Source organism: Lissotriton vulgaris, chromosome 11, assembly GCF_964263255.1.
Source record: "Lissotriton vulgaris chromosome 11, aLisVul1.2, whole genome shotgun sequence".
Classification (NCBI taxonomy): domain Eukaryota; kingdom Metazoa; phylum Chordata; class Amphibia; order Caudata; family Salamandridae; genus Lissotriton; species Lissotriton vulgaris.
The window spans coordinates 464,335,434-464,363,163 of NC_141699.1; the positions used below are offsets into that span (position 1 = coordinate 464,335,434).

The 27,730-nt window shown below is 42.0% G+C and overlaps 1 protein-coding gene across 3 annotated transcripts in view; it reads left to right on the plus strand.

Annotated features, from left to right (window-relative positions):
- EBF2 (EBF transcription factor 2) overlaps window positions 1-27,730 on the plus strand; it is a 202,899-nt gene that overhangs the window by 15,785 nt on the left and 159,384 nt on the right. For all 3 annotated transcript variants that reach the window (XM_086943527.1, XM_086943526.1, XM_086943528.1), the window contains exons 3-6: window positions 1,174-1,237; window positions 1,701-1,756; window positions 3,106-3,179; window positions 19,539-19,607. In XM_086943527.1, coding sequence (XP_086799653.1) covers window positions 1,174-1,237; window positions 1,701-1,756; window positions 3,106-3,179; window positions 19,539-19,607 — 263 coding nt within the window. The remainder of the gene's footprint in view (window positions 1-1,173; window positions 1,238-1,700; window positions 1,757-3,105; window positions 3,180-19,538; window positions 19,608-27,730) is intronic.

The following is a 27,730-nucleotide window of genomic DNA, read 5'->3' on the forward strand; positions in this document are numbered from 1 at the left end:
GAATTCTTTGGCTACTTTAGAGCTTTCAGGGAATTACAGTAATAACCACATACTTAATAATTGCTTCAAGTACTCCCAAATACTTAAGTACTTGGACAGATGACGTATATTTAGCATTCACTGGTGCTCAGTACACAGAAGCACGAGAGTTGGCCAGTGTGGCACATGCATTTAACGTTTATAGGATGTGCGAAAACTAAACCTCACAGGGGCCCACTCTCTGTAGATGTTGGATGAGGCCTGACCTACTCACTACCTGCTTGGGGACGGCACTGGCCAAGTGTTCACAGGTGCTTAGTTCTTAAAGGAAAGTGATTGTTTGGAAATCCTGCGTAGTCAGCGCCAGGCGGTTACCAGACTGAGTATGTACTCACCAGTACTACTCAGTCACTCCTAAGAAGGTAAAAGAGCTTAAATTCCTCACTATTTCATTTGATCAATCACATTTTTTACAATGTGGATTCAAACATAATGCACTTTATTACCATACACCACACGCCTCATTTATTTCACTATTGTCGCTATTATTTGTCATCATTGTCAGTAGCTGTCGGGCCTATCGCTTGCTATATTAGGGCAATTACACCCACATTAATTAATCTTTCCTAATACCAATAGCACATACAAAGCAGAGACCGTATAGTTTTGAAAAGTGATCTTTGTACAACTTCTAAATCCATCAGACACCTGGACAAAAAAATCACAAGATTTGGATTTTATGTCCTCGCTAAACATTTATAAACATTTATAAAAGTCTGCAGAAGTGTGAAAACAAAACAGAAAATATTGCTTTCTGTTAGTACACAATGCATCTATGAAACACATAATTTAACGTGTGATCCTTTTGTAATGTAAAATTGTCCCTCGTACATGGCAATGCAACTACTCGGTGAGAGGCAGAATGACACACCAAATCGCCAATAGCATGCCGTGAGACAGTAATTCTTCTCCAGATGGGGGACAATAGCCCACTCTGTGTATATTTTATACAATTATTATCAATAGGTCGTACACATTTCTACAGTGTCAAGCCTGACCTAAAATGACTCAAGACTGCAGGTATTCCAAAGATACGTAGATGAGCCAACAGACCTCCGCTTTGGAACATCTGCAAAAACCTCATAGTCTGCCTGAAACGTTTACTATAAACTGATGTATTCTTCTCGTTTCCAGGAGCAGCCCAACGAGAAAACCAATAATGGCACTCACTACAAGTTGCAACTCCTGTATAGTAACGGTGAGTGCATGTTCATGCATGTGTGTTATCTGAGTGTGAGTGGTTACAGGCAACGTATTAGACAGGATAACCTGGACAAACCAGAACTTACTTTTTGCCAGTGTGGCTGGTGGTGGGCATTGGCACTCATTTTTGGGGACCATGACATATTTAATGTCATCACTTTGATCCAGAGCAAGAGAGAGGTTTTCAGTAAAGTGAGAAAGAAGGCGGAAGAAAAAGATAGGAAAACTGACAAGGTGAGAAAGTGGGGATGTAAAGAACGTGCAAGAGTGAAATAAAGAGACTCCAAGTCTCAAGTGTGGAAGAGTGAGGTATGAGGTCAAGTCAAGTGTAGGTAGCCTGGGCAGTTAACTAACACTGAATCTCGGCTGCACCAGAGGTGCATTTGTATATGTGATATGGGGCTTTCTTCCAGTCCACAGTATGCTAACATGTCTCTCCTTCTCGTTGCTTTTCTCAGGTGTCAGAACTGAACAGGACCTCTTTGTCAGGCTCATCGATTCAGTCACAAAACAGGTACAGAGCGCTCTTCAATGGGACTTCTTACTGGGTTGAGGGACCTTGTTGATCACCAGGATCAGAGTTTAGTCCAGTAGTGCACTTCACATTTCAAGTATGTTATCTCTGTGCCCTTCCCATAATAATGCCACAAACACAGAATTTAATAGTAACGCATGGCTGGTTTATAAAAGAATGGGTTAACTTGAAACTTGTATATGGAATAATGTGTCATGCCAGTTGTGTAGCACACAATGACAAGGCTCCTTTGGAGAATGTGTTCAGGGGCCACTGAATCTCCCATTTCACAGATATTCATAGCCCCTAGGTTGAATGGACCTCCTGAAGGGTGGGAGACCCTCTGCATTGCTGGGGCTGCAGGGGTCTGCATTACACCACTGGTCACACCTCCATAAGCAGTCTTCCAGTGGTTCCAGTCAAGGGCACGTCAATCGCAGCCAAACAACCTTCCCCTCAACCTCTGGCAATCTCCCACATTACCCCAGTTCAGGAAGGACCTCAAGACCTGACTTTTTGGGTGACCCGAGCACTCAAAAGATCCGCCCTCCCACACCTTGAGACCCTCACTGGAGAGTAGTTGACATTCACCAACCCTGATTGAGTCAATGTCACCTCATACCTCCTTGCTTTTATGCAAGATCCTGAATCAGATGCATTTCACAACTTCAACAAAAATGCAGCAACTGACCACTACAGTAACGTGCCCACATGCTCGACCATGCTACCGGTACAGATCAGACCAGTATTGATGGTGAAAATGGCTGAAGGGGTGCAACTATTACAAGCTACCATTTCCTCTACATTTAGAGGGTGGCATGATGAATTGGGGAATAACAGGAGAAGACATTGGTGCCACTGGTCATTCAAGGGGTCTTCTTTGTCTGCAAAAGCCTCCCAGAACGTTTTCCAATAATTAATTTGAAGTGTGTTGCTACTGCCACGCCTTGCCATAGTTTCTGCAAATATTTGTGCTAGTAATGAATAGAAACTATGTCCTGTAAACCAATTAGAATCAATTTTTAACAGTCTGCACCATTAAGGGCAATGTTCCCTTATGACCCCACATGACTATTACCTCACCTTATTTTCTAACTTCAGTACTAGTATATTGGAGCGAGAGAGTGATGAAATAATGACAAGCCAGCGTAAGGACAAATCATGGTATTGGTCATCGTCAACCCATATGAGGTTGTTGAGGGAGTGGTGGTTTACATCAAAATCGTTCCTTAATCATCATAATGTCATGTATCAAGCTCCATTTTCTATGTTCTAGTTGTATAATTATTAATGTATACAGCACATAATTGCATAATTTAACCTAGGTTTTTTTACTTACACTTTCACAGCCCATTACCTACGAGGGGCAGAACAAGAATCCAGAAATGTGTAGGGTATTACTTACCCACGAGGTCATGTGCAGGTAAGAACCGTCATGGTACATACTATGTGTTATAAATCTTTTTGGACCCCCAGAGAACATACTATGTCTCATAAACGTTGTAAATGCCCTCAGAGTACATACTACGTCTGGTATATGTGGTTGGGCACCCTCAGAGAACACACTATGTCTGATATATCCTGTAAGAACTTCAGAGTACATGCTTTGTTGGGCGTATCCTTTAAGAACCCACAGAGTACATGCTGTGTCTGTTACATACACTGTAAGAACCCTTTAAGTACTTTCTATGTCTGCTATATGTTGTAAGAAACCTTCTAGTGACTCCTATCTCTGTTATAAGCTCTAAGAATCCTCGGAGTACGCTCTAAATCTGATATTGGCTGTAAATATCCAGCCTGAAATATTCCACAAAACCCCAGACTACATGCTACATCTGAAATATCACAAACGTTCTCTCAGGGTACATCCAATTTCTGATACATGTTGTAAAAACCCCTCAGACTGCATACTCCATCTGATGTATGCCGGAGGAACCCTCAGAGTATACACTGTGTCTTTTATATGTTGTAAAAATCCTCAGGGTGAGATCTTTGCCTGATATAATATACTGTAAGACCCCTCAGAGACCATACTACATCTATCATATCCTGTAAGATCTCCCAGGGTACATACTATGCCTGATATATATAGAGTAAATCCCTCAGTGTACATACTCCCTCTGTTGTATGTTGTAGTAATCCTCAGGGCGAGTACTATGTCTGATTTAAAATTCTGTAAGACCCCCTCAGAGGACATACTATATCTGAAATAAGCTGTAAGAAGTCTCAGGGCACATACTATGTCTGAGGTATGCTGAAACATCCAGAGTACACACTTATGGTGTATTTTGTAGGAACCCTGAGGGTGAGTACTATGTCTGGCCCTCTGGAAACCCTCCGAGAACATACTAGATAGATGAGGCTTTTAATGGATTTTGTTTCTCAGACACTTTTCCAGTTATTGAAAGTTTGTTTTTGCCCGGTCATTAACTGAACCATATATAAGGATGAATGGATTATTTGTATGGCGCTGACGCTAACTTACAAACCGCTTAAGACCACTCACCCATGCGTTCTGCCTTTGATTCCTCCACACATTAAGATTCAATGACACTCGCAGATGTCAATATTCACAAACGCAATCACGTTTCCTTTTCATCAGTATTGCCAGCAATAAAAAACCCGCGCGAAAAACGTCTAAACCCGGTGGAAAGTATTGCTTTCTCTGCTGTACAAGCGATTTCTGAAATTCTACCTTGAGATTTTAAGCGTGTTATCTGGCACACCTCTTCTGTGCTCAAAGTGTGTGCGACGCTTGCTTTCAGTCGCCTTTAGACAGCTTGATCTGCTTTTCGGCTTTGTAATTTGCATAACAGAATGCGGACGGGGCGGGAACAGCCAGCTGTCAACAAGTGTTTTAAAGCGCTCCCTGCAAGAGCGCTCTTGCGGAATGGAGACGAGCAGCTGGACTTTGGTGTAACTCCGCATTTAGTGGCTTTTAGTCGTGACAACTAATATCTTTTCCACCTATAGTGAATTTTAAGCATATGTCTCATAGGTAGAAACCAGGAATTGTCTTTTTGCGGATGTAGAAACCTTTTACAAATATAGGGAGACACACATTTCCCAAACTCGCGGTAGGATGCGAGAGTCAAACAGTCTTTTTAAAAATGTTTGTGGTTTCCAGCGTCGGAGTCGGTTTAACTGTTTAGTGTGAAGCTATGAACTTTCCGCCGCTGCCAGGGGCAGAAAGCGCAGCTTTAAACTTCCACATTAAACTTCCCACCCGCCGGAACACGAGGTCCTGAAGAGGAGATTAAAGCGCAAAGCAGCGCCGGGACCGCGGCACCGAACACCTGTGGGCGCGAGAGTCACCTCTTGGGATTTAACTGTGAACTTAAATCAAACCAATACAGCAATTCGATTAAAAACCCGCACACATCCCAGTTCCAAAATAGTTGTGATGGAAAGAAAAATAACAAATCCACCTGTATCCCTGTCACTAAACAGAAGAGTATGCTTGCTAATATAACTATAATAATTGTTATTATTGCCTTTCTTTTTCTTCTTATTCTTATTGTTAGTATTATTCTTAATAATACTACTATTTTGTTTCCTTAGTTTATTTAATTATTTCGATTCAAAATCCATTGGTGTTAAAATGCTAGCTGTATGATGTTATCAGAATCATTATTACTATTAATAATATTCGTGATTCTAAAATAAATCGCTCCTAGTGACAGCATATAGCTATTGATAATAATAATAGAATTAAGATAATAATAATAATATTAATAAAAATGATATTGTATTAATTAGTTTCGTTTGCAAGTCTGTCGGTGTTCATTACTCCAAAGGAAGAACATGATCTGACACTTCACCCAGGTTAAATTATTTCCCCCCCCAAATCCTAAATATTTTCACTACATAATTATTTTGTTTAGTAGTAACATTGCTGGTTTTAATATGCGGGATTATTATTACCGTTATTATTATTAGTATTATTAGTGCTGGAATTGTTTGTCATTTTCATCACCATAGTCTTCATTACTATTTTCAAGCAGTATTAATAATATTACTTCTAGACCAAAAATGTAATGTAATTATAATGGGTGTGTCATTGAAAATGGCACTACTGCACAGCGCGAACCCCAACATTGCTAGTGTTAATAATAATAATCATATCTTTCATCGACATTGCATCTTTCAGACAGAGTAAAATGTTGCAGTGGGTCGGTTGCGTTGTTGACACCAGACATAAACTATGAGTGTGCCCTAGGCGCCAGAACTGACTCCCATCATTCAGCGCTTGTGATTGGCTGTAAAAGTTGCCAGCGCAGCCTCGCGCGCATTGGCGGGGGCGCGCTCCTTGTTACCAGCTCCCGCGCGCCTGTTCTGTGTATTTATGAGAGGTCCCACTACGTGCAGTGCTTTTAGTGTGGACATTGCGGCTGTACCCTTTCCTGGGCCGGTGCCTCCACCCCCGACATATGGATTGTGTAGGGCGCGCTGCTCTTGTGCATTCCTCGCCCTCTACCACGTGTGCATTGAACTTTACACCACGCCTGCCCCTCGTGTGCATTACCGAGGGGGAACTACAACTACCATGACGTGTACAGTGCTCCGACCCCAGTATCCTGTGGGGGCACAGCGCCCCAACGCCTGTGTACTGCGCCTCAGCGCTGCTGCGTTGTTTGCAGTCCTCGGCCCCTCAGTGCGCGCGCACTGCCACGAGGACAACAGGGTCCTTGGGTCCCAGCCCTGACTGTGTGTGCAGCCTCTGCCATGTGCCCACTGTCCGCACCATGGCATCTATACCGTCCCCATGATTGTGTACACGCCTGGACCCAATGTCAAGTCCGGGTGCCTTGCCCTAGCGCCCGTGTCTTGTGTGCAGTTCCCTGCCCTGTGTCGTGCGCACATTACCCGGCGCCCCTCTAATGAGTGTGTACATGCCCGGTCCCAGTCCCCTTACCGGGCCCAATGCCCTAGCGCCGCGTCTTGCGTACAGTGCCCCTGGCGAGCGTACGTTACCGGCGCCACTCTAATGAGTGTGTACTTGCCCGGTCCCGGGCACAGGGCCCTAGCGCCCGCGTCTTGTGTGCTGCGCCCCAGAGCTGCTGTCCTGCACTGTCCTTTAAATCGCCCCTGTCATTCGGAGAGTGTCCTGGCGTGCCCGGCCCGTGCCACGTGTACAATGCCCTGTGCTTGCTTACATGTCCCGGCACCATGCACTTGATTGTGTAGATGGCGTCAGTACCATTACCGGGCACGTTGCCCAGCGCCCGTGTCTTGTGTACTGTACTCCCGTGCCGCTGCGTTGTTTACAGTCCCCGGCCCCGTTCTATGCGTACATTACCTCGTATAGTGCCCCCGTTAGATGCCCCTTACCCCGGTGTCTCGGCGTTATATACAGTGACATGGCACCAGAACCTTAATTGTGCGCAGTGACCCGCACCCCTGCCATCTGTGCCCCTTGTAGTGCCCTGTCCTTACCAAAGGGACACTTCCCTAACACCAGTGCCACGATCGCGCACTTTGCCCTCGCGCCCTGCCGAGTGTGGTGTGCCGGTACTGGGCACGTGCCCCTTCCATCCAAGAGTGCCCCAGCGCCATGCATGATCATGGGCAGTGCCCCTTTACCCATGCAAGGCGTGCTGGCTTCGCACAGTGCCAAGCGCGTTGGCATGTGCACTGTAATTATTCACAGAGCTCCCGGCGCCCCACTGTGCCAGAGTGCACCGTTCCTGTGCCTCGCTCTGCTGCTTTGTTTATAGCGCCCGATGCCCTGTGCCATGTGAAGAGCGCCCCGACCCGGAGCAAGGAGGCAGCCGGGCTCTCTAGTCCGGGAGCTCTTCTGTGTAAAGACAGCAGCGGTCTCCGAACTGCTGGATCACCGAAGACACAGCACAGAAGATAAAATGCACTTGTCTGCATCAGACACGCACATCAAATATTTATACTCTGCTCAGCAGTCGCAAGACATTTATTTTGTACAGCTTTTGCAACACCTGTTTTTATACCGCAATCAAAATAAAATAAAGCGGAGCAGCACCGTAGCTGACGTGTGACGTACACTGTACAATGACTGGGGATTCGCGTGTGTGTCTATACACTTTGGTACCCGCGCATACATATGCACACATACAGTGGTCCGCACACAGCAGCGCACGCACACGAACACACATATACATGGATACACAGCACAGAGTGGGACACGCACACAAACACACATATAGATAGGTACACAGCACAGAGTAAGACACGCTGGCACACACTCACAGTTAGACGCTCACGTATAAAGTGGCTCACACAGAAACAGGCACACAGACACGCACGCACACATAAAGAAACCGAGTTAAAGTTACACTGATGCAGTGTGACGCACACAGAGCGAGTCACACACAACAGCACGATCAGTGACACACTTGCAAGCACACAGTGAAACACAACCACTTCCAAACAGCGTGACTCACAAGCGTAGTAGTGCATACCCTCACCCTGTTACATGCATAACGTAGCAACTTGCATAACGTTTCACCCAGCCCACGATGCAGTGGCACACAGACTATGAAGCACACACACTTAGACAGACACACTTAGGCACGCGAGCACGTCCCAGTTCAGATCTGGACGTCGCATTCTCTGCGTTCTGTAGTCTGAGAGGCTTTTGACACACACACAACCACCCGCCTTTAGCTCATACACACAGAAGGTGCCAGCGCGGGGCTCCCTCCTATATCTGCCTTGATGCGCTCTTGTTCTGCCAATTACCCTCGGAGGGTGGGGGCGGTGGCACTTGTGATCCCCCCCAGCCCCTCCTGCCGGGGGGCTCGGGCACATTACAGACGGAACAGCAGCGGTCCCCAGGCCTCCAGCTGCCTAATAACAGCGCTGCCTGCAGCCCGGCGGGGCACAGCTGGGACCTGCCCCGCCGGGCTCGGCACCGACAGCTCCCCTAATCAGCCGGGCCAGCCGGCCACTGCGAGCCGCTCTTTAGCGGGCAGATGGTGTGACTTTGGACACTTTTGTTAGGCCGTCTGAGGGAGGGGCGAGCGCTCAACAAAAGCCACCACGCTGGGGCTGAGACTGCAGACAGATCGGGGGGCTTTCCCGTGCGTGGGGGGGAGAGGGAGGCGTGCGCAATTCAAAACGACTGTAGTGCGTCTGCTCAGTCCTTTCACGGGGAGGTGAGTACCTGTAGCTCATTCCTCTGAAAGGGACGGCACTCCCACTTCTCAACAGGTTTGCATTACTTCTAATCGGGAAGTACCTGCACTTCTTAGTAGCAAACGCGTACCGTGGGATAGTGAGTGTCTGCACTTTTACGCCTGCCTGCTTTCACGTTTATTTGTGCTTAAAACTGAAATATAGAAGCGCAGATACTCATTGTTCCAGGGTATCTGTTAGCTGCTGAGAAGAGCTTGCACTCTTCTATTAAAATCATCGGAGCTGTGCTGGGAAGTGCCAGTACTATGCCTTCCAGATCAAAGAAGTCCAGGTACTGAGTACCTGATAGTATCTGCTCATTTAAAGCACTGGCGTTTAGGCCTACACACCTTGGTGTTATTCCACTGTCTGCAGTTATTGAAGACACATTTACATACAATGAATATAATTATAACTCATTTATTCAACTATTCAATAATTTTCCCATTCCCACTTTCTCTAGTGCACTTAACTTGTTCAAAATATATTACACAGAGTGCCGAATTAATTTTATTGGTCAAGATCACGCCTCTTACTGTACACAATACATTCAATAGGCCAAAATAAGTCCCTCATTTTTCCTACTAGACTTCAGGAACTGGAACTGACAGGTTATTGCGATCAACACATCCCCATGGACCAAAACCAATCCCTAATTTTCCTTTACATTTTTGGTGACTGGACTATATCCCTCACTCCACTCAATACATCCCAGTTGGATAAAATAAGCCCTTATTGTTCCCATATAATTTGCTGTAACCAGAACACATTTCTCATTGCACCCATTACGCTTAAATTGGACAAAACAAATCCCTCACGTTTTACTCTGGATTTCTAGTGAATGAACACGGACCTCACTGGACTCAATAGATTTCAGTTGGCCAAAGCCAGTCCTTCATTGTTCCTACTACCCATTGGTTACCCAAACAGATCTCTCATTGCACTGGATGTATTCCAGTTGACCAAAACAGATCCATCATATTTCCCACTAGATTCTCGGTGACTATAAGATATCTTTTACTGTGTTAAATATACTTCAAATGGGATTTTTTGCTAAACAATTAATCTTTAGGCAAGAGAACAGCCAGCCAAGAATGGTCTATGGATGCTCTCTGCATATTGTGGCCAATACACAAAGGCATTTAGGAGTACGACTGAAAATACTCATAAAGGACCTTGTGAATTGACCCCAAAACATCCAACTCCTTACTAGTAAAAGTGCAAAGAGGGCAAAACCCTTTCTATGTTTGCTAACTGTATGTGATAAGTTCCTGAATAGCCCCATTTTAGATGCTTTGAGATCGGTTCACAAAGGTATTTAAGATTATGTGAAGGTCCTACGTTAATAGTACTAATTAATTCCTCAAAAGTGGCTTTATGTTTTGGCCATATTGAATGAGCGAGTGAGTTGAGTATGAGTACATGATTAGGTGTATGTATGAGTGCATGAAGGTGTACATTTATAAACTACATGTAACAAAACATTCCAGACAACCGGTTTAACTGCATTACAGACTCTAGTGTCACGTGGATCTTCAAATAGTCCCCTATATTGGTCTCTGCCATGGTTTGTGCATGGTCGGAGTGCTAAGAATACTCGACTAGTCTATTGTTATTCCAGAGAGGTGCAGTCTACTTGACTAAGTGCCAAAATGGCGCTTGTGTACACTTCTCTCTTAATTAATCCCCTCCATGTGTAGCTGTTATGAAAAACACATAAAATATAGGTGTGAGGCCTAAGCATATGTAAGCCTATTCCACTTATGCTGCTTATTAGAGAGTCAAGCAATAGGAGATTACGTTTGTTAAAAAGTAAAGTATTCTTAGGAATAAGCATGTGAGTGTTCAGTGAAGATTTATTTTTTAAATCAACAAGAAATAGCTTCTCCCTGAAAGGATGCAAAAGGCACAGTAGTGAAAAATACACAGTAGTAAAAAGCACAAACCCATCGAAGAATCAATTTAAATTTCAAAGCAAATTGAAAGAAATCAAAAAATGTGAAGCACACTTGGAAGTAAACAAACACCACAAGGAAGCCTATCTAGCATAATTATTCATGCCCACTTTTAAGCATTGTAAGACTTCGAATGATGATGCGTGCATTAACCTAAGCTGCCATTCTCATGTAAACTTGATACATCCTGAATGAGCTCTTTTCAAGAAATTGCAAACCAAATAAGTCTTAGTGTATTGAATAAGAAATGCACTTTGGAATCTTCCTCTACAATTTACTTTGCTAATCTTTTCCAAATTGTGTATGCAACAAAGACTGTGTCTCTGTACAGTTTTTGCAGTAACATTTTCTGTTTATTGGCTAAAAGGTGTTTTAAGCCAGTTTATCAAGATGCTATCTGTTTATTGTTTTGGTCTTTCATGAATAAATGTATCAACCACGCATAAGAAACAAGCTAAAAAGAAGCCCTTGAAATCTACACTGCTTGTCTCTGTTGTGATTGCAAAATTGAATCTCTGAGGTACCGTGAAGTATTAGTTTAACTATACCTTATTGAATGAAGATTTATTATTACTTTCAAGTATAATGTTTCTTTAGAACATTTTTATCACTGCCATGACACAGACACACACAGGTTTTTCAAATATTTTTCATTTTTTGACAGACCATTAAAAACTTTTAAATTTGCACAGAAATACGTGTATCCCAACATATTTCACTGTTCAGTGAAAACACACCATGATATGCCCTTGTGTGTATTTATGGAATGTGTGTGATAAAAGCATTCCACATATATGTACCCATGTTTTGTACAGCAACGGATGTTCAGTCTGCATTTTGAAAAAGTGAACACTTTGGCATGACTTAGTGGAGCTAACCAATACTGCGTGTATTAAATATATTTTTGTTACTAAAGACACGGCCTGTGCCACAAAAAGCAAAGCACTCGCCAGTGCTCTGCTGCTTTTCTTTGTTATCTTTTCTCTAAGAGGCACAAAAGTGTGAATTTCTTGCAGTGCTTTGCACAACATTTATGTTTATGACTAAAATGGGCTGTTTTGACATCCCCATGCTGCTCGAGTCAAATACAGTTTCAGCAGTTATGGCAGATTTATAGTCACTCTCTCTTTAGTGCCAGCAGGACCCCTTCCATCTGTTTGCGAGGATTTGGAATAATTCAGGTCGGATATATACCATGGGGAAATAAATGCATTCAGTTCACACAAGCCATTCACAAATGCAGCAGCAGTGTGGAAATAAATAATTCAGCTTAAGCCCTTACCCTACAAATCTGAGTTTGAATATCTGCAAGTCCCCTCCACTCTCTCTAAAGCCCCTGGTCTCTTCTGTGCCATCCGAATCCACCGCGAGTCACTGGTTTGAAACTAAGCAAGCCCTCTTTTCTAAGACATTGGTTTCAATATCGACAGGAAATCTCCATTACATTAAATCTCTATAAGGCCTTCTTGAGTTGCTTTAACGCACTGGCTTAAATCGCTACCTCCTCGCTCCCTTCAATGCCTCCTTTTCTATTCTCTCCATCTGAGGTACCAGTATTAAATCCTATAGACCCTCTAAACATCTCAACTAACCCTCTTCCTGTGAGTCATTCTACTGACTTTCCCCTCTACAGATCCCTCATCCTCTACCATTGGTTATGTCTAAGGCATTAGTTCCAGTTGCTAGTAGCCCTCCTTTTTTAAAGTCTCTCATTTTATCCTGTGTTGACTCTCTTACCTCTAAATCACTGCTTCGTGTCTCTGCTAGCCTTATCACTGGGTTGAATCTCTAGTAATCCCACTCCACTCACTCCAAATTATTAATGTAATATTTTCACTGGTTTAAAATCAGGCAGCCATTTCCATGCAAAGTCCTGTTTTAAATCTCAATTTGCACTTTGAGTCAATAAGCGCTACCCTTTGCAGCACCAGTTAAAAACCTATCAATCCTCTCTAGTTTCAAGTCACTGGAACCAGTGACTTGAAACTAGAGAGGATTGGTAGGTTTTTAACGTACAGACCCCCCAGGATATAGCGGCATGGATTAGCAAATTTAGCGACACAAATATGGGAATTTAGTGGCACAAATATGGAAATTTTGCAGCATTTTTGCAGCACTTTATATTACTCATAATCATTCATTTTCAGCTTTAAAACAATGGAAACTGTTTTAGCAGAGTATTTCACTTTGAAATAGGCCCTGATTTGATGTCATTTTCTGTGATGTATAGGGCAGAAATGTGATTTCTATATAAAAACAAAAAATAGAAAACCTTTAGTGTATGTTAAATGTTTGTGTCAAAGAAGTCAAACCCTTTGTAAGTGTTCTTGTTATTGAGCCTCTCTCTCACTGCTCTTTTGATCCACTTCATAGCCATATATATAGAATGTCCCTCTATAGGCAAAAATACATGCTTTATTTAATTGTGTACATGCTAAATATGTTATGTATAGGGAACTTCACCTAAAACATTGCGGATTGTAAAGAAAGAGAAACAGACATCGAATTAAGAGTACGCATCAGGGATTATCTCTTTGTGCTGCAGAAGGAGGAACTAGCTCCTGTTGATTATAATTGGAATGGAATGAGTAACTTATGTGATTTGCAAATCGAAGCATTACCAGTTGGATGGAAAGACACACGGCTTAGGAGGAAGAGCTACATGCATGCGAGCTGCAGGAGCTGCTGAAGCTACGGAAAACGCTAACCTCACGCTGCCCTGCCCCCGTGCCTTGCTGCCCATCCATCGCCGTTCACCCCTCCCAGGCTCCATTGAGTTGTGAGACAACAGGCAGCAGGTGTCTAAGCGACAATGGAGCCCGCCATATCAGGCATATTCTGCCATCGCCCTCACACCTACGGACAGTGGTTCCAGGAAGGCCGGGTATCCGGCGGCGGTTTGCTAAGGCTGCAGCTCTGGGCGCAGCAGACTTAGGCCCCACAGCATTTCAGAGAGTCCCTGGTTGCAGATGCGGCCCGACCAGGTTCAGGCGTGGCTTGCCACCAGGGTGTGCTCTCTCCCGCACTGTGCCTGCCCGCGTGCCGATACTTGAGCTCCTGCCCTTTCTACCAATAGGTCACACTGCCATCCTCTGTCTTTTTAAATGGGTACAGCTTTCTCCCTTGCCCATCATCTGCCATCCTCCACTTTACAAACAGTGAAGAGTAACTGAGACCCTGAGAAATTGAAAAAGAGCTGACCCACATCACTCCCCACCTCCTTAATTTTCACGGGCACTTAAGTAAAAATCATGGCATTTTTTACAGAAGTGCTGATTTTGCGGGCACTTTTGTAAAAATCACGGCATTTTTACTAAAGTGCCGATTTAGCTGCAAACGGCGAAATCGCGAAATCCTGGTGGGTCTGAAAAAATCACTGGATTGAATTCATTTCTGGCCTATTCACTGTCTCCTAGTCAAAAAATGTCTCTTAGTTCACAGGTACAAAGATACTCAAATTGATTTTGAGCTTTTACGCCCTTTTCTAGCCCTTTAAACATAAAAACTATATTTTTAACCATTAATATTTAAACGGCTCATTCAAAATATTGATAAAATACCATTAAAATATGCCCTGGATGAAAAATACTGCACATTGAATTGCACAGGTACAAGAAATAAATGTGGGTAGAGATTAGCAAAGATTTTAATGAACAAATGTCGTGCTACTGACCTTCATAAGTTAAAGATGGATGTTTTAAGAATGTTTGGATGAATTGAACAAATATTATAAAACAGAGCCTTTATCCATTGTTGCTGATTGATAAGTAATTACTTATAATAGGCATACTTTTTGTGTATCTATAGGTCTGGTATTGCCCAATAATAATATAACTATAGATTAATGTTCATAGGGAGATTCAAACTGATTTCACTAAATACACAGCCATCATCAAGTAAATATAACTTCATTGGGAATACAAATCGAACACTGATTTTTGCCTGGGCCCGGAGGAAGCTCTTGGGTTTCAATTTTTAGTGTGTCATTAGGAAGATGTATGGAGGTTTAGGGACATTAGAGAATTTATTTTACTCGAAGTTTAGGACAAGGAGTATCAGCACAGAAAAAATATTTCCACATGGTGAAACAAAAAAGATAAATGTGCTACTACAACTTCGTGCCAGGTTTCTATATTCAAACGTTTCCACCTGGCATCATTACTACTATATTTGATGCACATGAGTACTTATTCAAATAAGTAATGGTCATTTTTTACCAGGAGTACTCATGAATTCTTTAAGAAACCCAAAAGAGTACAAGATTTGTCCCTAATGTAGGAGCAAGTAATTTTCTAATTTTATGTTCAGTTTTATGTTCATAGCTTTGGTGAAAGGAGAAACCATGGTAAAATCACACATTTAAAGCTGATGTAATTCCACACACAAAAACTCTCTTAACTTAAGTCTTGAATTTTTTTGAAACATATGTTAATAGTCAATTTTGAGCTCCTCCCTGATTGCCGTAGAAGAGACTATTTTGCCTACTCTGTAGGGGAGCACTTGATTACCAACCTCTACAGTTCGCCAACCGAGTCAAGCACATTGGTCACAGAAGACACAACGTTCACTGACAACACTGTAAGAATAGTGACATTTGCAACAGGTCTGTTATAGAGAAGGTTATTGTATTGGCCCATCCAAAGAATATAGGAGTTCTTAGTTCCTCCAGATACCCAATACCCAAACTCTGCTCTACAGCCTTTGCGGTTCTGTGCTCCCAGACTTTAAAAAAACCCCTACAAGTGACTCCGCTTCTTATTTCAGATCTCTTAGTGACACATGAATTACAGTCATGCCCACTACTGCTCTGTATAAATAATATCCAGAAACATCTGTGCAGTTTAGTCACAGAATCTATCCATCAACTAATACAAGAATTAGTGACCGATATAAGAAATGTTGGATTACAGGTTGAAAAATGACACTCTAGGGGTGGCACAGCTATGCTTAAATCCCTTAACAGAGATAATAATATTTCAGCCTGGATATTGGTCTCACAAGTAAACTTTAGGTCCGTTTTACGTATGTAGAGCGTGCTTCAAAAACAGGGTTTCTTGTGTTAAGTTTATCTATTGTATTATGTTGCAGTCTCAACTAGGGCGTGGTTAATTTCAGTGTAATGTAACATTAATTGGTCTCATCATTCTGTCATCTTTCACATAATTGAAAAAACATAATTTGCTTCCTATTCATAGCATTTATACAAACTATACTACACAATAATATTTTTCTTTAATATAGCCCTTAAATAATTTCGAAAACTCTGCAACATGCAATTATTATTAAACACTGGTAAATGTTACACATTCACTCTTATTTGTAAGAGTGAAACGGTAATTCGGTACTTGTAACCTGCAGTTAACACGAAGATCCCAGCAGTGGTCACTCAACCCACTCAGCTATCTTACGGCTTTGTAAGAAAGGCTTTACTGCAACCGGGCGACCCTGTGTATGGCAGCAGGGGAATAGTTAAGGCATTACACAGGGGATGAAGGGGATGTGAGGTGGTGGCTGTCGCTTAGCAACCTCATCACTATTCCCTCTGTCCCCTGGCACTTTTCTACAGACTTTTGAAAACCCGGTGATAAACATTTCCCTGAGCCAAACTAGTGCAGGTTCCTTCTACTTCATTAAAAAACAGAACGCACAGAAACACCTGTGGCAAATGAGGAGGGTGGAGAAGGGGTTTTACATCTACTTTCAAAAGGAAGCTGAACGATGCAAAAGTTATGTCACTGATTGTACCTATTTGTTCAACTACAACAAACTATATTTACTTCCTCATCACCTTTAGTTTCAATCACTGAGTGGTGTTCTTTAATTGTTTTTTTTCTTTTCTTTTGGATTTTCTGTTTTGTCTTTCTTTGTACTTCCTTCATTTTTCAACTCATGGCGGGCTCTTTTTTTTTGAATTAATAATGTTTGTGTTTCATTTGCTCAATTTCTTTCATTGCCTCATTCAATGTAATTCTTTTTTTCTTGTTTTGGGGTTCTTATTTCTGAATCTCCTTCATTCCTCCCTTGCATACTTTTCCCTTCTTTGTCCTATCCAATTTCCTTGAGCCCTTTCCTTCTTTCTACTGCTTCAACATCTGCTCTGCAATTTCCCTTCCATGCTTCAGTAAAGAATTCAAAATCCTACTCTTCAAGCAACACCCCATAACAATTTAACCCCATGGTCACTCCACATGAGTGCCTCTTGTGTTGTCCCAATCCCTTTGGCCCAGACCTATCTCCCAACACCTGCCCCTTGATGCTCAACTGCTGTTCCTCATTCTTAAACACACACAGCCCCTTCTTTCCTTTCTGTAACTATCCTGCTTGCGTGGGTCAAATCTGTAACAACTCCCCTATGCTCCAAAGACGTTCTGACCCACCTCTTCATTGTTCAGTGCTTTGTTTGTTTGCAGCTATGTCTGCACTATATAAGTCCACATTCGCAAATATACAGATACTTACTTCCAATTAACATTATTACCTTTTTGATTTAACGTAATTGACTTTGTTTACTCCTTCCTTATTTCCTTTTCTTTTATGCTATTTGACTTATGTGGCACTGGGCAGTGTAATAGTACATTTATTTAGTCTCAGGTCCCATTTGGATTAAGCAATAGACCATGTTCTAACTCTTCACTGAGAATCAATGAGGTGTTTATACCCCCCCATAGAAGTGTGCCATACCAATCCTATCTACATACAGTAGACATAGAACAAATGACACGCTTTCCAAGATTGAAATATTCTACAATAAGTCCTTGATCATAACATTGTTATCAAGCACAGACAAATGCTTATGAGCTCACCCTGCTGGAGCTGTGGATTGAGAAAGGAAATAGATGAATGGGGAATGGGGAAGAGTAAGAAGAGTGGTGACTGGGACAAAGAGGTGAACATGGGAAAGATAAGAGATAGAGAAATGATGGGCAGGCAGGTCGATAGAGATTGTGAAGAGAAGATATATGGGAGATATTAGAGTAATGGAATGGAGACCAGAGAAGATAGAAGAGGGAAGGAAACATAGAGGTGAAAATTTAAAGAGAGATGTTATAAAGGGATTAGAGGATCTAAGGGGAAGAAAGAGGAGAGATGGGAAGATTGAAATGACAAGTAATAAGAGGAACGGTGGAGAGGGTTTGCACCCAGGAGGAAATTGAAATAAGATAGGTGGGGAAAGGGTATGGTAGGAGAAAAGTGTCTGACATAAATATGTGTCTTAATTATTGTTTACAAAACATTTGTGGAGCTAACCCCTTGCCTGCGTCACGGTGGGTGTGTGCGTCGGTCAGCCCAGAGCCGTCCGATCTGCGCACGCGTGGAATTTCCCCGCACTGCAGGGAAATTCCAGCCATGGTCAAGGGGTTAATAAAAGAAAATCTACACCTAGTAGCACAAAATTTATGTAAACAATATTCACAGTACAATATTATGTTAGACAATATTTCTGACAATAGTGGTAGGCAATATCAAAGTCAGAATATCGAAAGGTCACATTATCGTGACCACAATATCGAGGGACAACCTTTTGAATCTGTAAATGCACAAGTATAGATATTATGTTCTTAACTCAACATCTATGTACCTTTAAGATATAGATCTCACCAAGGTAAAATATATGAAATACATGTAGAGTTAGGTGGAGAAAATCTATATAAACTTACCTGGTGATATTTTGTCACACAATATTGAGGTCACGCTATTGTAACCCTTTGATATTCCAATTTTGAAATTCCTGACCCACACCTTTCTGACAACAATATTGTGACATACATGAAGGAGATATAGAGAAATAGAAGACAGAGGGGATTAGAGGATAGAGATAGGGAGACATGAGTGTAAAGAAATGGTAAACTTTAAACTCTTCGTGTATGCATTTAGACGATGTGTATATCGTCAAGGTGCATACATGAGATTATAATAGTAAATCTAAACTTATCTATAATTACTTACCTTTACCAGATTTTGGTAGTAGGTATTGTGGCCATATTATTTTTGTAGCACAATATTTAGGACTCTGTACTCTGACATAGAGCCAAGATGAAATATTGGAAAGAGAAAGGATGAAGAAGAATATAAGAAAAACTGAACACATAGCAGAAAAGGTAGAGGTTGTAGGACGATCCATAAAAGTTGATAATTGGACGATGGAGAACCATAGGAAACAATGGAAAATGGAGAAGAGGGCACAAAAGATAGCGGAGATGGTGAAAGGAAAGTATATAGAAACTCAAGAGAGGAGATGTGGAAAAAGAGGGAGTTGGGGAACAGATAGAGAGTTTACAGAGGGAAAAGATTGATGAAATGGCGAGACAACAAAACCCAATGACCGATTCAGTGATGGGAAGAGAAAAAAGAGAAAAAAGATATCGGCGAGAGGGAAGAGAGGGGAAAATATAGAGAATAGGGTATAGAAAGTGTAAAAATAAAGAACGAAAAGATATAAAAATCTAGAAGAAATTGTGAAAGGTTGTGAAAACGGGTATAGGTGGTAGAATGAATAAGAAAGAGAAGCAAGACAGGAAATCAGTTGAGAGGCAGAGGAGATAGGAAGAAGAGATAAGAAAGTGGAGGGGCCTGAGCAAGGTTAGAAAGGCCAATGTCTCATTGATGGTTACTTCAAAGGCTTAATTGATATTGGTAGCCTAAATATGTTCTTCATGTCTTTTTTTTTCCTTGTCTAGTCGATGCTGTGAAAAGAAAAGTTGCGGCAACAGAAATGAGACACCATCTGATCCGGTGATCATTGACAGGTAGGAGTAGGCACAGTTTGTGCCTCAAATGTACATCACAAAAAATTAATGTGCATGTCTGCAAAAGGTTTTAATGTCAATGTGTACCCTATAGGGCTAGTGTGTCCCCACACGGGTAGTGTGTGCTGATTTTCATACTTGTTTGTCACACCTGTAGTGAATTTTCATTGCACTTTTCTTTGCCCATCATCAGCGTGCAATAGCAAATATTGCACACTGATTCAAATGTGGATAAAAATAGAAGCAGTTACGCTATTGAAACACAACATTTGATAGCAGATAATTATTAAAGGGTCTAGTCAGTCTTCCATGTTCTGCCTTCTATTTAGACATAGTGTCATCTTGGTCTCCAGTTTAACCCTTACCATCATCAAATTTAATTGTACTTGTTTTTACTTTCATCAAGGGGCGAGTAACATTGGCTAGGTCTTTGTGCAAGGCAATCTGGCTCTGTGTTGTACAGAGTATTCTAAGGAGAGGGTAGGCACCCTGATATTGTCAGTTTGGAATAAACATTAGTAGTATCTCTACTCAGGAGTTCTTGTGGGTCTACGATTAAGTGACACATTGGATTCACACTGAAGATATTGGAGAAATACTTTAAAGGTCAAGATTAAACTGGTACGAAGAATAGTAGTCTTCAATACGGGTACGCAATAGGACCAGGAAGCCGTCCAGCGTATGCTGTGGGGGCCTTCTGTAATGTTTGGTTACTGCAACGCTTTAAAAGCAGAATATGTCACATTTTAGCAAAAAACATTAGGATGCTAGGTTGATACTCAGTTGGCGATGGTGTCTGGTTCTAGAGGAACCAGTAAATGTTCCCAAAAGACTGCTGTGGCTGGAGAAGAGCTGGGCCCCAACCTGTCGGGGAAATAAATTCCCTCTCTGCCTATATGACTATGATGAGCGCATTTCTGAAGCCTTTGTGACAGATGTGGCATGCGTCTTCTTACAGCGCCTGAGGGTGTGCTTACAATGCTTTTGCAGTATGGAAATTCACATTGCTGGGCAGAGCTTCTGTGGCTGAGCTTGGCAGCTTGGCACATGAAGCTTTACAAGGCATACGAGGAAGCAATGAGTGGAGGGAGCTACTGCTCCATCACATGACGGAATATCCTGCACAACAGTATCTGTTTAATGAAGTGAATAGATGAGCTTCCTTTCCTCATCGGCTGTACAGGGCCCTCCTCCAGGTAGGGTTTGCAGGAAGTCTGTGAGGAGATATCGTTTGAGAATGACGCAGGGTGAGGTTGCCATGTTGCTTAAGAAGCCGTAATGGTAGACTTCACAACATAGACCTCTCAGCTCTTTGTTTGCAGTAGCGTCTTGACAATAGGAAGCAGACTTTGCCTTTGGCCTCTGCAGGTGGTTGAAAGTGCCTTTGGCCAATGAAGCTAGTTTCTGATCGTACCCAAAGGTGCCCCGCAACTGAACATCTTACTGTAATTTGTCAAATGGGAGAAATTACTCAACAGCAAATTACCTGTTACTAGAGGATGAACTTGGAAACATTATTATTTTTATCAAAAAATTTCAACACAAAAAACTGCTCATGCAACTTTTGTTAGAGTTCCCTTAGATCCAAGAGACCATTGTTCTTCCTAGCCAACCACCGTTCATTGTCCTAGTGACTAAGTCATACCGGCTGGTCCATGTCACGCAATGCTTCTCATGTCTTTTCGCCAAAGCAAGACCTTCAGACTCACTTTCCAATTGCATGCCAGAGTTTATGGATACTATACCTTGCTCTCCACCAATAAAACCAAGGCTACTATTATGCCGAAGTGTTCAATTTTACCATGAGCAGGAAGCGTGCAAACCAGGCTGTCCTAAAGAGATTTAATGCAGTCTTAGTCAAGTGAGCTGGGGTTTGCTCAATTCATCCACTGATGCTTCTGTGTCAATTTATCCCTCACAAATCATCACACGTCCCCTCACAACCTTTCTCCCAAGATAACCTTTCCATTACACAAGAACTTCTTCCACTGCTTACCTCTATAACAGTTTTATGTCAGATTTACTGGCCGTAAGAGCCCAGTTGGTGCAATCCGTCACTGCATCCTGCCTGACCTGAAGAAATACCAAGGTTTCAGCACCAAGGCACAGGAAGTGACCATTTTCAAACATATGATCCTGAAACAATATTTAAAAAATGTTCATTTTCGAGAAAGCATTAATTCCAATGCCACACATCGGCTAAAAAAGTAATACACTACAGACATTTAAAGGCTGTAATTTGAGGGCATTGTCTTTTTGCTGCCTGTAAAAATGTGTAATGACATGCTAGAAGTTTCATTTATTTACACATCTTAGACTCCCCACTGGCGCGTCCCCCACCAGTCCTGTTTTTTCTTGCTTGAGCAACCAACCTGAAGGAGAGGGCTCCCTGTGACCAAGAGTTACATCTTGGTGCTGCCCAGTTCTCCATCCAGGGCAGAACAGTTCCTGCAGGAAGGGGTAAGAACAGACCTTCTTGGCCCTGTGTTCCAATGCCTCAGTGGGAATTTGATGGACAGCTTGGCTTCAAGCCCTCAGACGATCCTTCAAAAACATAACACAGCCCCAGTTGTAACTGCCGCTGGGATCATCGGAACAAGCTTCCAGAGTGAACGTTTAAAGAAAATACAACTCAGTGGGAACACTACAGAAAGGCCACATTAATATTACTTCTTGAACGGCCTCCAAAAGTCTTGTACAACAGAGCGGGAGTCGAAACGATTGCAGCTCTCGGCTTCATCCTTGATTTCATGTGTATGAGCTATTATTCACCAGGATTTACTCCCCTCTCAAGGCATGCAGAACCTCTTTGGTTTGGGCCTGGCTAGTATATTCTTACATCTAACCCTGGCACCACAAAATGCTGCTGTAACTTTGTCTCCTCTTGCCTCGTGCTCCCCATCACTCACCAGGTAGATCATGCCCCTTAGGATTTGTCAAGTGCAGCACCCCCTCAGAGGCCCAACCCTGCCAGCTGAATGTACTATTTTGTGACTATTTCCATGAAACTGTCAGAAAGACTGTGGGAAACTTCATGGTTCAGTTATTGGGCAGGACACAAAATACATATAGAGGTCTTTGGAAATACCCATCCGAATATAGGCCACTATGTTTACAATTCACCAGTACAGCCCTCACTTTACTGGCTACAGCACAAACGTGTTTCTGAATTGAAGATCTTTGTACCGCATACAAAAGCCGAAACTTGTAATCAGTGGTTTAACTTATAATAAAAGTAAATACACCTTCAAAGTATGTAGCTTTAAAAGAACAACATCTTGTTGTCTATCTCCCTATCTCCTCCTCCACCCAACACAAATGCAACAACCTAAAAGTCAGACACTAACCCTATCCCAGTTTCAGTTGTGTCTTTGTTTACAACAGTCTCCCATTTAAGTTCCACAAAATCTCTCAGTTCATCCATGAGTGTGCACCAACCCACTATAATAGGGTTGGGACTGACTAAACCTTTCTTTTTATCTTACTATTTATTGTTATGCAGTACTAGTTGTTGTATGTTTTTTTATAAACGTGTGCAGTTATTTCGTTTTTTGTATTTATGCACTAATAGTTGTATTAAGTGCACCGTATATCCCTTGTTCAATCAGTAGTGTACACACTTGTGGGATCCTCTTCTAGGCTGCCCACATTTTAAATAGTTAGAATCAGGCTACTTGGCTAGCACCCTGCATCCTTCTTTCATGCCCATTTCAATTAAGCAGCTCGATTTGAGTGTTTGTATTGTTTTAGGTGCCCACTGTAGATTGCGATTTTAGTTGCTTATGTATTTGTTGAACTGGTACACTCTGTGTTCTTTCTTGGTTTGGTCTTTGATTGATGCTCAGTTCTGCTTGGTTCAGAGAGACCTCGCTAACCGGTGCAAAACTTTTGCTGAAGTTTTAAATGTTGTCTACGTGTTTTTGGAGTTTATGCAAAGTATGATTTTGCTTGTGCGTTTGTTTACTGTGCTATTTGAAATGTGAGCCCGCCATATGCAGCCAGTGAGCCAGCTGCTTAGGAAATGATACATGCATACCTAAACCTATACATCGGAATAATAGAATAAAATCGCTTCCACGTTGTTTTATTCAGCCGAGTTACACTTGTCAGTTTGTATTTGACTTTGCATTTTTCCATCGAAGAGTTTCTGCCAATGTTTTAACAATATCTTCGAAAAAACATGGTACAGGCAACATTAATTTCAGTTGCTGTTTTTCTGGCTGCCTCCCAGTTTTACATAATTACGGAGGGCGAGAAACCTTGAGTTGCATCACTCATTGGCTGTAATCGCAGGTGATCTGATGCAATACGGCATTACGCAATTCACGCCACGTAAAGTGACGCACACGCCATATTGGGTGGTGTGATGTCGCACAGAGATAGGAAGTTAAAGTCCGACTTAGCGAGAGGGGAAATTGAAGGGCGAAAAGGCTTAGTGAGATCATGCCTGCTTACGTGATTATCTTTCCGTTAAGCCACGGCTTAAGTTTAGTTAATTGGTATGGCAAGGGGAACATCTTGCGCGCAAGGCTTAATTCATGGGTTGGGGGTGTGTGGGAGAGGGGGGAAAGTAGCAATTGATTCCTGCTTTCAGATAGCAGCTGCCACCCATGCTGGTGTTCTTCAGCCTTTAACCACTTCTCTGTGGCGCATACTTTAGCTTTGCCGGGCGAGAACGGGGGATACCCAGACTCTTCAGTCCCTTTCCCATCAGCCCTCACCGCTGCCCCAGATGGAGGTCTAATAGGTCCCTGTCCAGGCGAGGTTGGGTGGCCTTGTCACATTTCCAGGTCACTGCATCTGCCTGAACACATTTTATCTAAATCAATCACAACCCTCGTGCTGGTGGCTTTATTTGGGAGGGGGACAGGGGGGCTAATGTTTTGCTCCTGAACACTTATGTTTCCCAGGAGATGATCACCTTTGACAAGTGAAAGGAAAAAGCTTCATATTCAGTGGGCTACTTTATACATATGTCATTGTAAATTTCTCGCACAGTCGTTTTTGTGTCAGCGCCTGCAGATTGTCTTCTCTTCACATGGGGCGCAAAGTGGGCATATCAAGAGGGGGCAGAGAACAGTTTGTGGATGTTTGGGGAATGTACAAGGACAGGGTGTTTTTAAGAGAAAAAGGACAGTGCGTGAAACTGGTGTTGAGAATTTGAAGAGGGTGGGTCATAGCAAAAAAACAATTTGGCACCAGGGACATGAAACTTTACTAGTGGGGTAAGAGTCAGTGGCAAATATTCCACGGAGTAAGAAAAATTCACACCTTGGTAGATATGCTCGGTTCGGTACAAGCTTAAAAAGCAATTCATCTTTGCCAATGGCTCTAGCCATGCTGTACTGCACCCTCTATACTGTGCAGCATGTTTAAAAAACATAAACAAAATCCATATATGGGTGACTGCGTCATTTTGTAAACGCGTGCAACAAGCATGCGTGCATCTACAAAATGATGCAAGTGCTTTTATTTGTTTTTGATGATCTGAGTTGGATTGGTAAACAAAAAATATAGTAGTCGTGGGAGGGTTGGAACCCAGGGGAATGACATACAACGAGGGTGGTGGGTAACACCAGAGGTGGAGATACGATAGGAGGGGGTGCATGTAGCAACCTGTGACGTGAGAGGAGCGCAGCAAGGGGGAGGGCAAAACAGAGGGGTAAAGCAACATGGAGGGGGAAACAACAGGAGTGGGGACATGAAGTACTAGGTGGGCATGTTTGGAGGGAAGCAACACAGAGGGCATGGGGAAGAAAAACGGAGGGGTGAGAAAAAGAACGAGAGAGAGTGCCACATGGAGGTGGGTGGAGAAGTACACAAGTGAAAAAGAAACGTGGATGTGGACGGAGGAGAGGAAAAAAAGCTGGGAAACACACGTACTCTTGTAGAGTGCCTAACTACAAAGATAAAAAGAGTCCTTCATAAATTAGCTGTAGGAGGAGACAAGTAATGCGTCCATGCTCCGGGGAGGGACACACTCACGCAGTAAAACAAAATCCCACAAAATCCATCAACAATAAGCAGTCAGATGAGAGTGAAATTGAATGAAACCAATGGTAGGAAACGGATGGGCTCTAAGCCCACTGTAAGGTTACAAAAGGTCTTCTAAAAGACACCACATTCTCTGTCTTAGGCAACAATTAAAATGGTGGGAATAGTACCACCCAGTGACAACCAGACAACGAAGCAGAGCATGTGAAAAAATTGCAGTTGGTACCAACAAAAGTTGTGTAAATGACAGAAATACTAGTAATTAATCATCTATGGCATACTTCAGGTTTTTTTCTGAGCATACTGAAAAGTAGTTTATTTGTTTTGACTAGAGCAAATGTTTCATTTCAAATGAAGTAAGGTAACGCATGCCATACAGCCTTCTGTTTTTGTTTTCATTGTAGTTACACTTTCTGAAAATATATCTCTTACTACTGAGTAGCAATCTGCAAATCGTTCTGAAAATAAGTTCATTATTATTATACTCCTCCGAATGCCCCCCTCACTGGGAAGAGGTACTGCTAAGTGTGTTTTATGTTATGATATTCCCTCATGTCAGTAGCCAATCATTGTGACTCAATTAGAAGGAGAGTTTTTCTGGCCATTGACTAATTAAAGTTGAGATGTCTGTGCCATGCAAAAGGTGGAGCAACTTTTTCCTGAGACTACTGAACATGTCCTTCTCACAGTCAGGTGCCTAAATGTTTCCTACTGCAAGATACATAAGTCATGCTGTGGCGGCATGTAGACAGACTTATCTATGGTTCTTGGCCAAGGCGGACATCAGTGGGGCCCTGGGAATATGAATGAGGCCAATCTTTCACAAAGACTGACCTATTTTGGCCTCGGTATGGAAACGCGGTGGGCACGGTTGACATTGTGGTATCATGAAGACTGACTTTGTCTAAGTGTTTAGGCTTCAGGAGGTTGTCAGATGCACTGACAGTAATGGGCCATGGGTGAGCTGTGACATGAAATTGAGTGGCACATGGCTGAAATGACCTGCTCCAATATATATATATACATCAATTCCAAACATTCCTTGACCTCCGTTTACGGCGAAAAAGAATGAGCGAACTCCTCTTCGTAGTATTTGAGATATCTTTTTATTTCTCTCTTCTGCCTGCCATGACGCGTTTCGGCCGGTACTACGGCCTTGATAACATACAATATATATATATATATATATATATATATATATATATATATATATATATATATATATATATATATCCAAAATAAGATTTCAGATTCCACAATTCCACCGAAAGCATCCAGGCACTCACGAACAGGTTTTATCAAAAAGCTTATTTATTAAGCATTCTCATCAACGCGTTTCGGGAGTCACGCTCCCTTGCTCACGATATATATATATATATATATATATATATATATATATATATATATCATCTCACCGCAGAATATGAAATATGATTGTTAGACTTAATAATACATATGTTTCTGTGCCATATTAATGATTAGAAAACGGAATATTAACAACACTTGTAATACGAATATAATATTGCTTTCATCTAATTTATATACAGATATGACACTAAATCTTACTATCTACATACATTTAACCACAATATGATTATTAATCATCGCAATGATCACATATAATAATAGCATTGAAGTTAATGGATTTATGATAATATCGAACACTGTTATGACACATGAAGAATTGTATGAGTATTAATTGTAATAACTAATAGCCTGCCAAGCTACTATTATAAATCTCAGTTATATTAATTACCTGAACCTATATGAATAATAACACAGGCATTTCCACAAGCAATACTAGAAATAAACATAAGAATTACCATAAAAAAATTCTTCAAATTATGATAATGTGCAAGAAATTATAATAATGAGTTAGTATTTTACTTCTCACTGGGTTTTAAACAGAACAATCTAAACTAAGGGTTAGGTATAAGAGCACTTCACAGCACAGCAGCATAAAGCAGTATAAAATAATATGCAACGTGAAATAACAGTTAGGGTAAATACACACAGTCTGGATACACCACATACCTTGCAACAGCAGGCAGGGATAGCAGCACAAGCTAAATACACGTGTTTTAGGTTTATATGTGCTTAGCATGCAGGGCTAATTGTATGGTGCATGG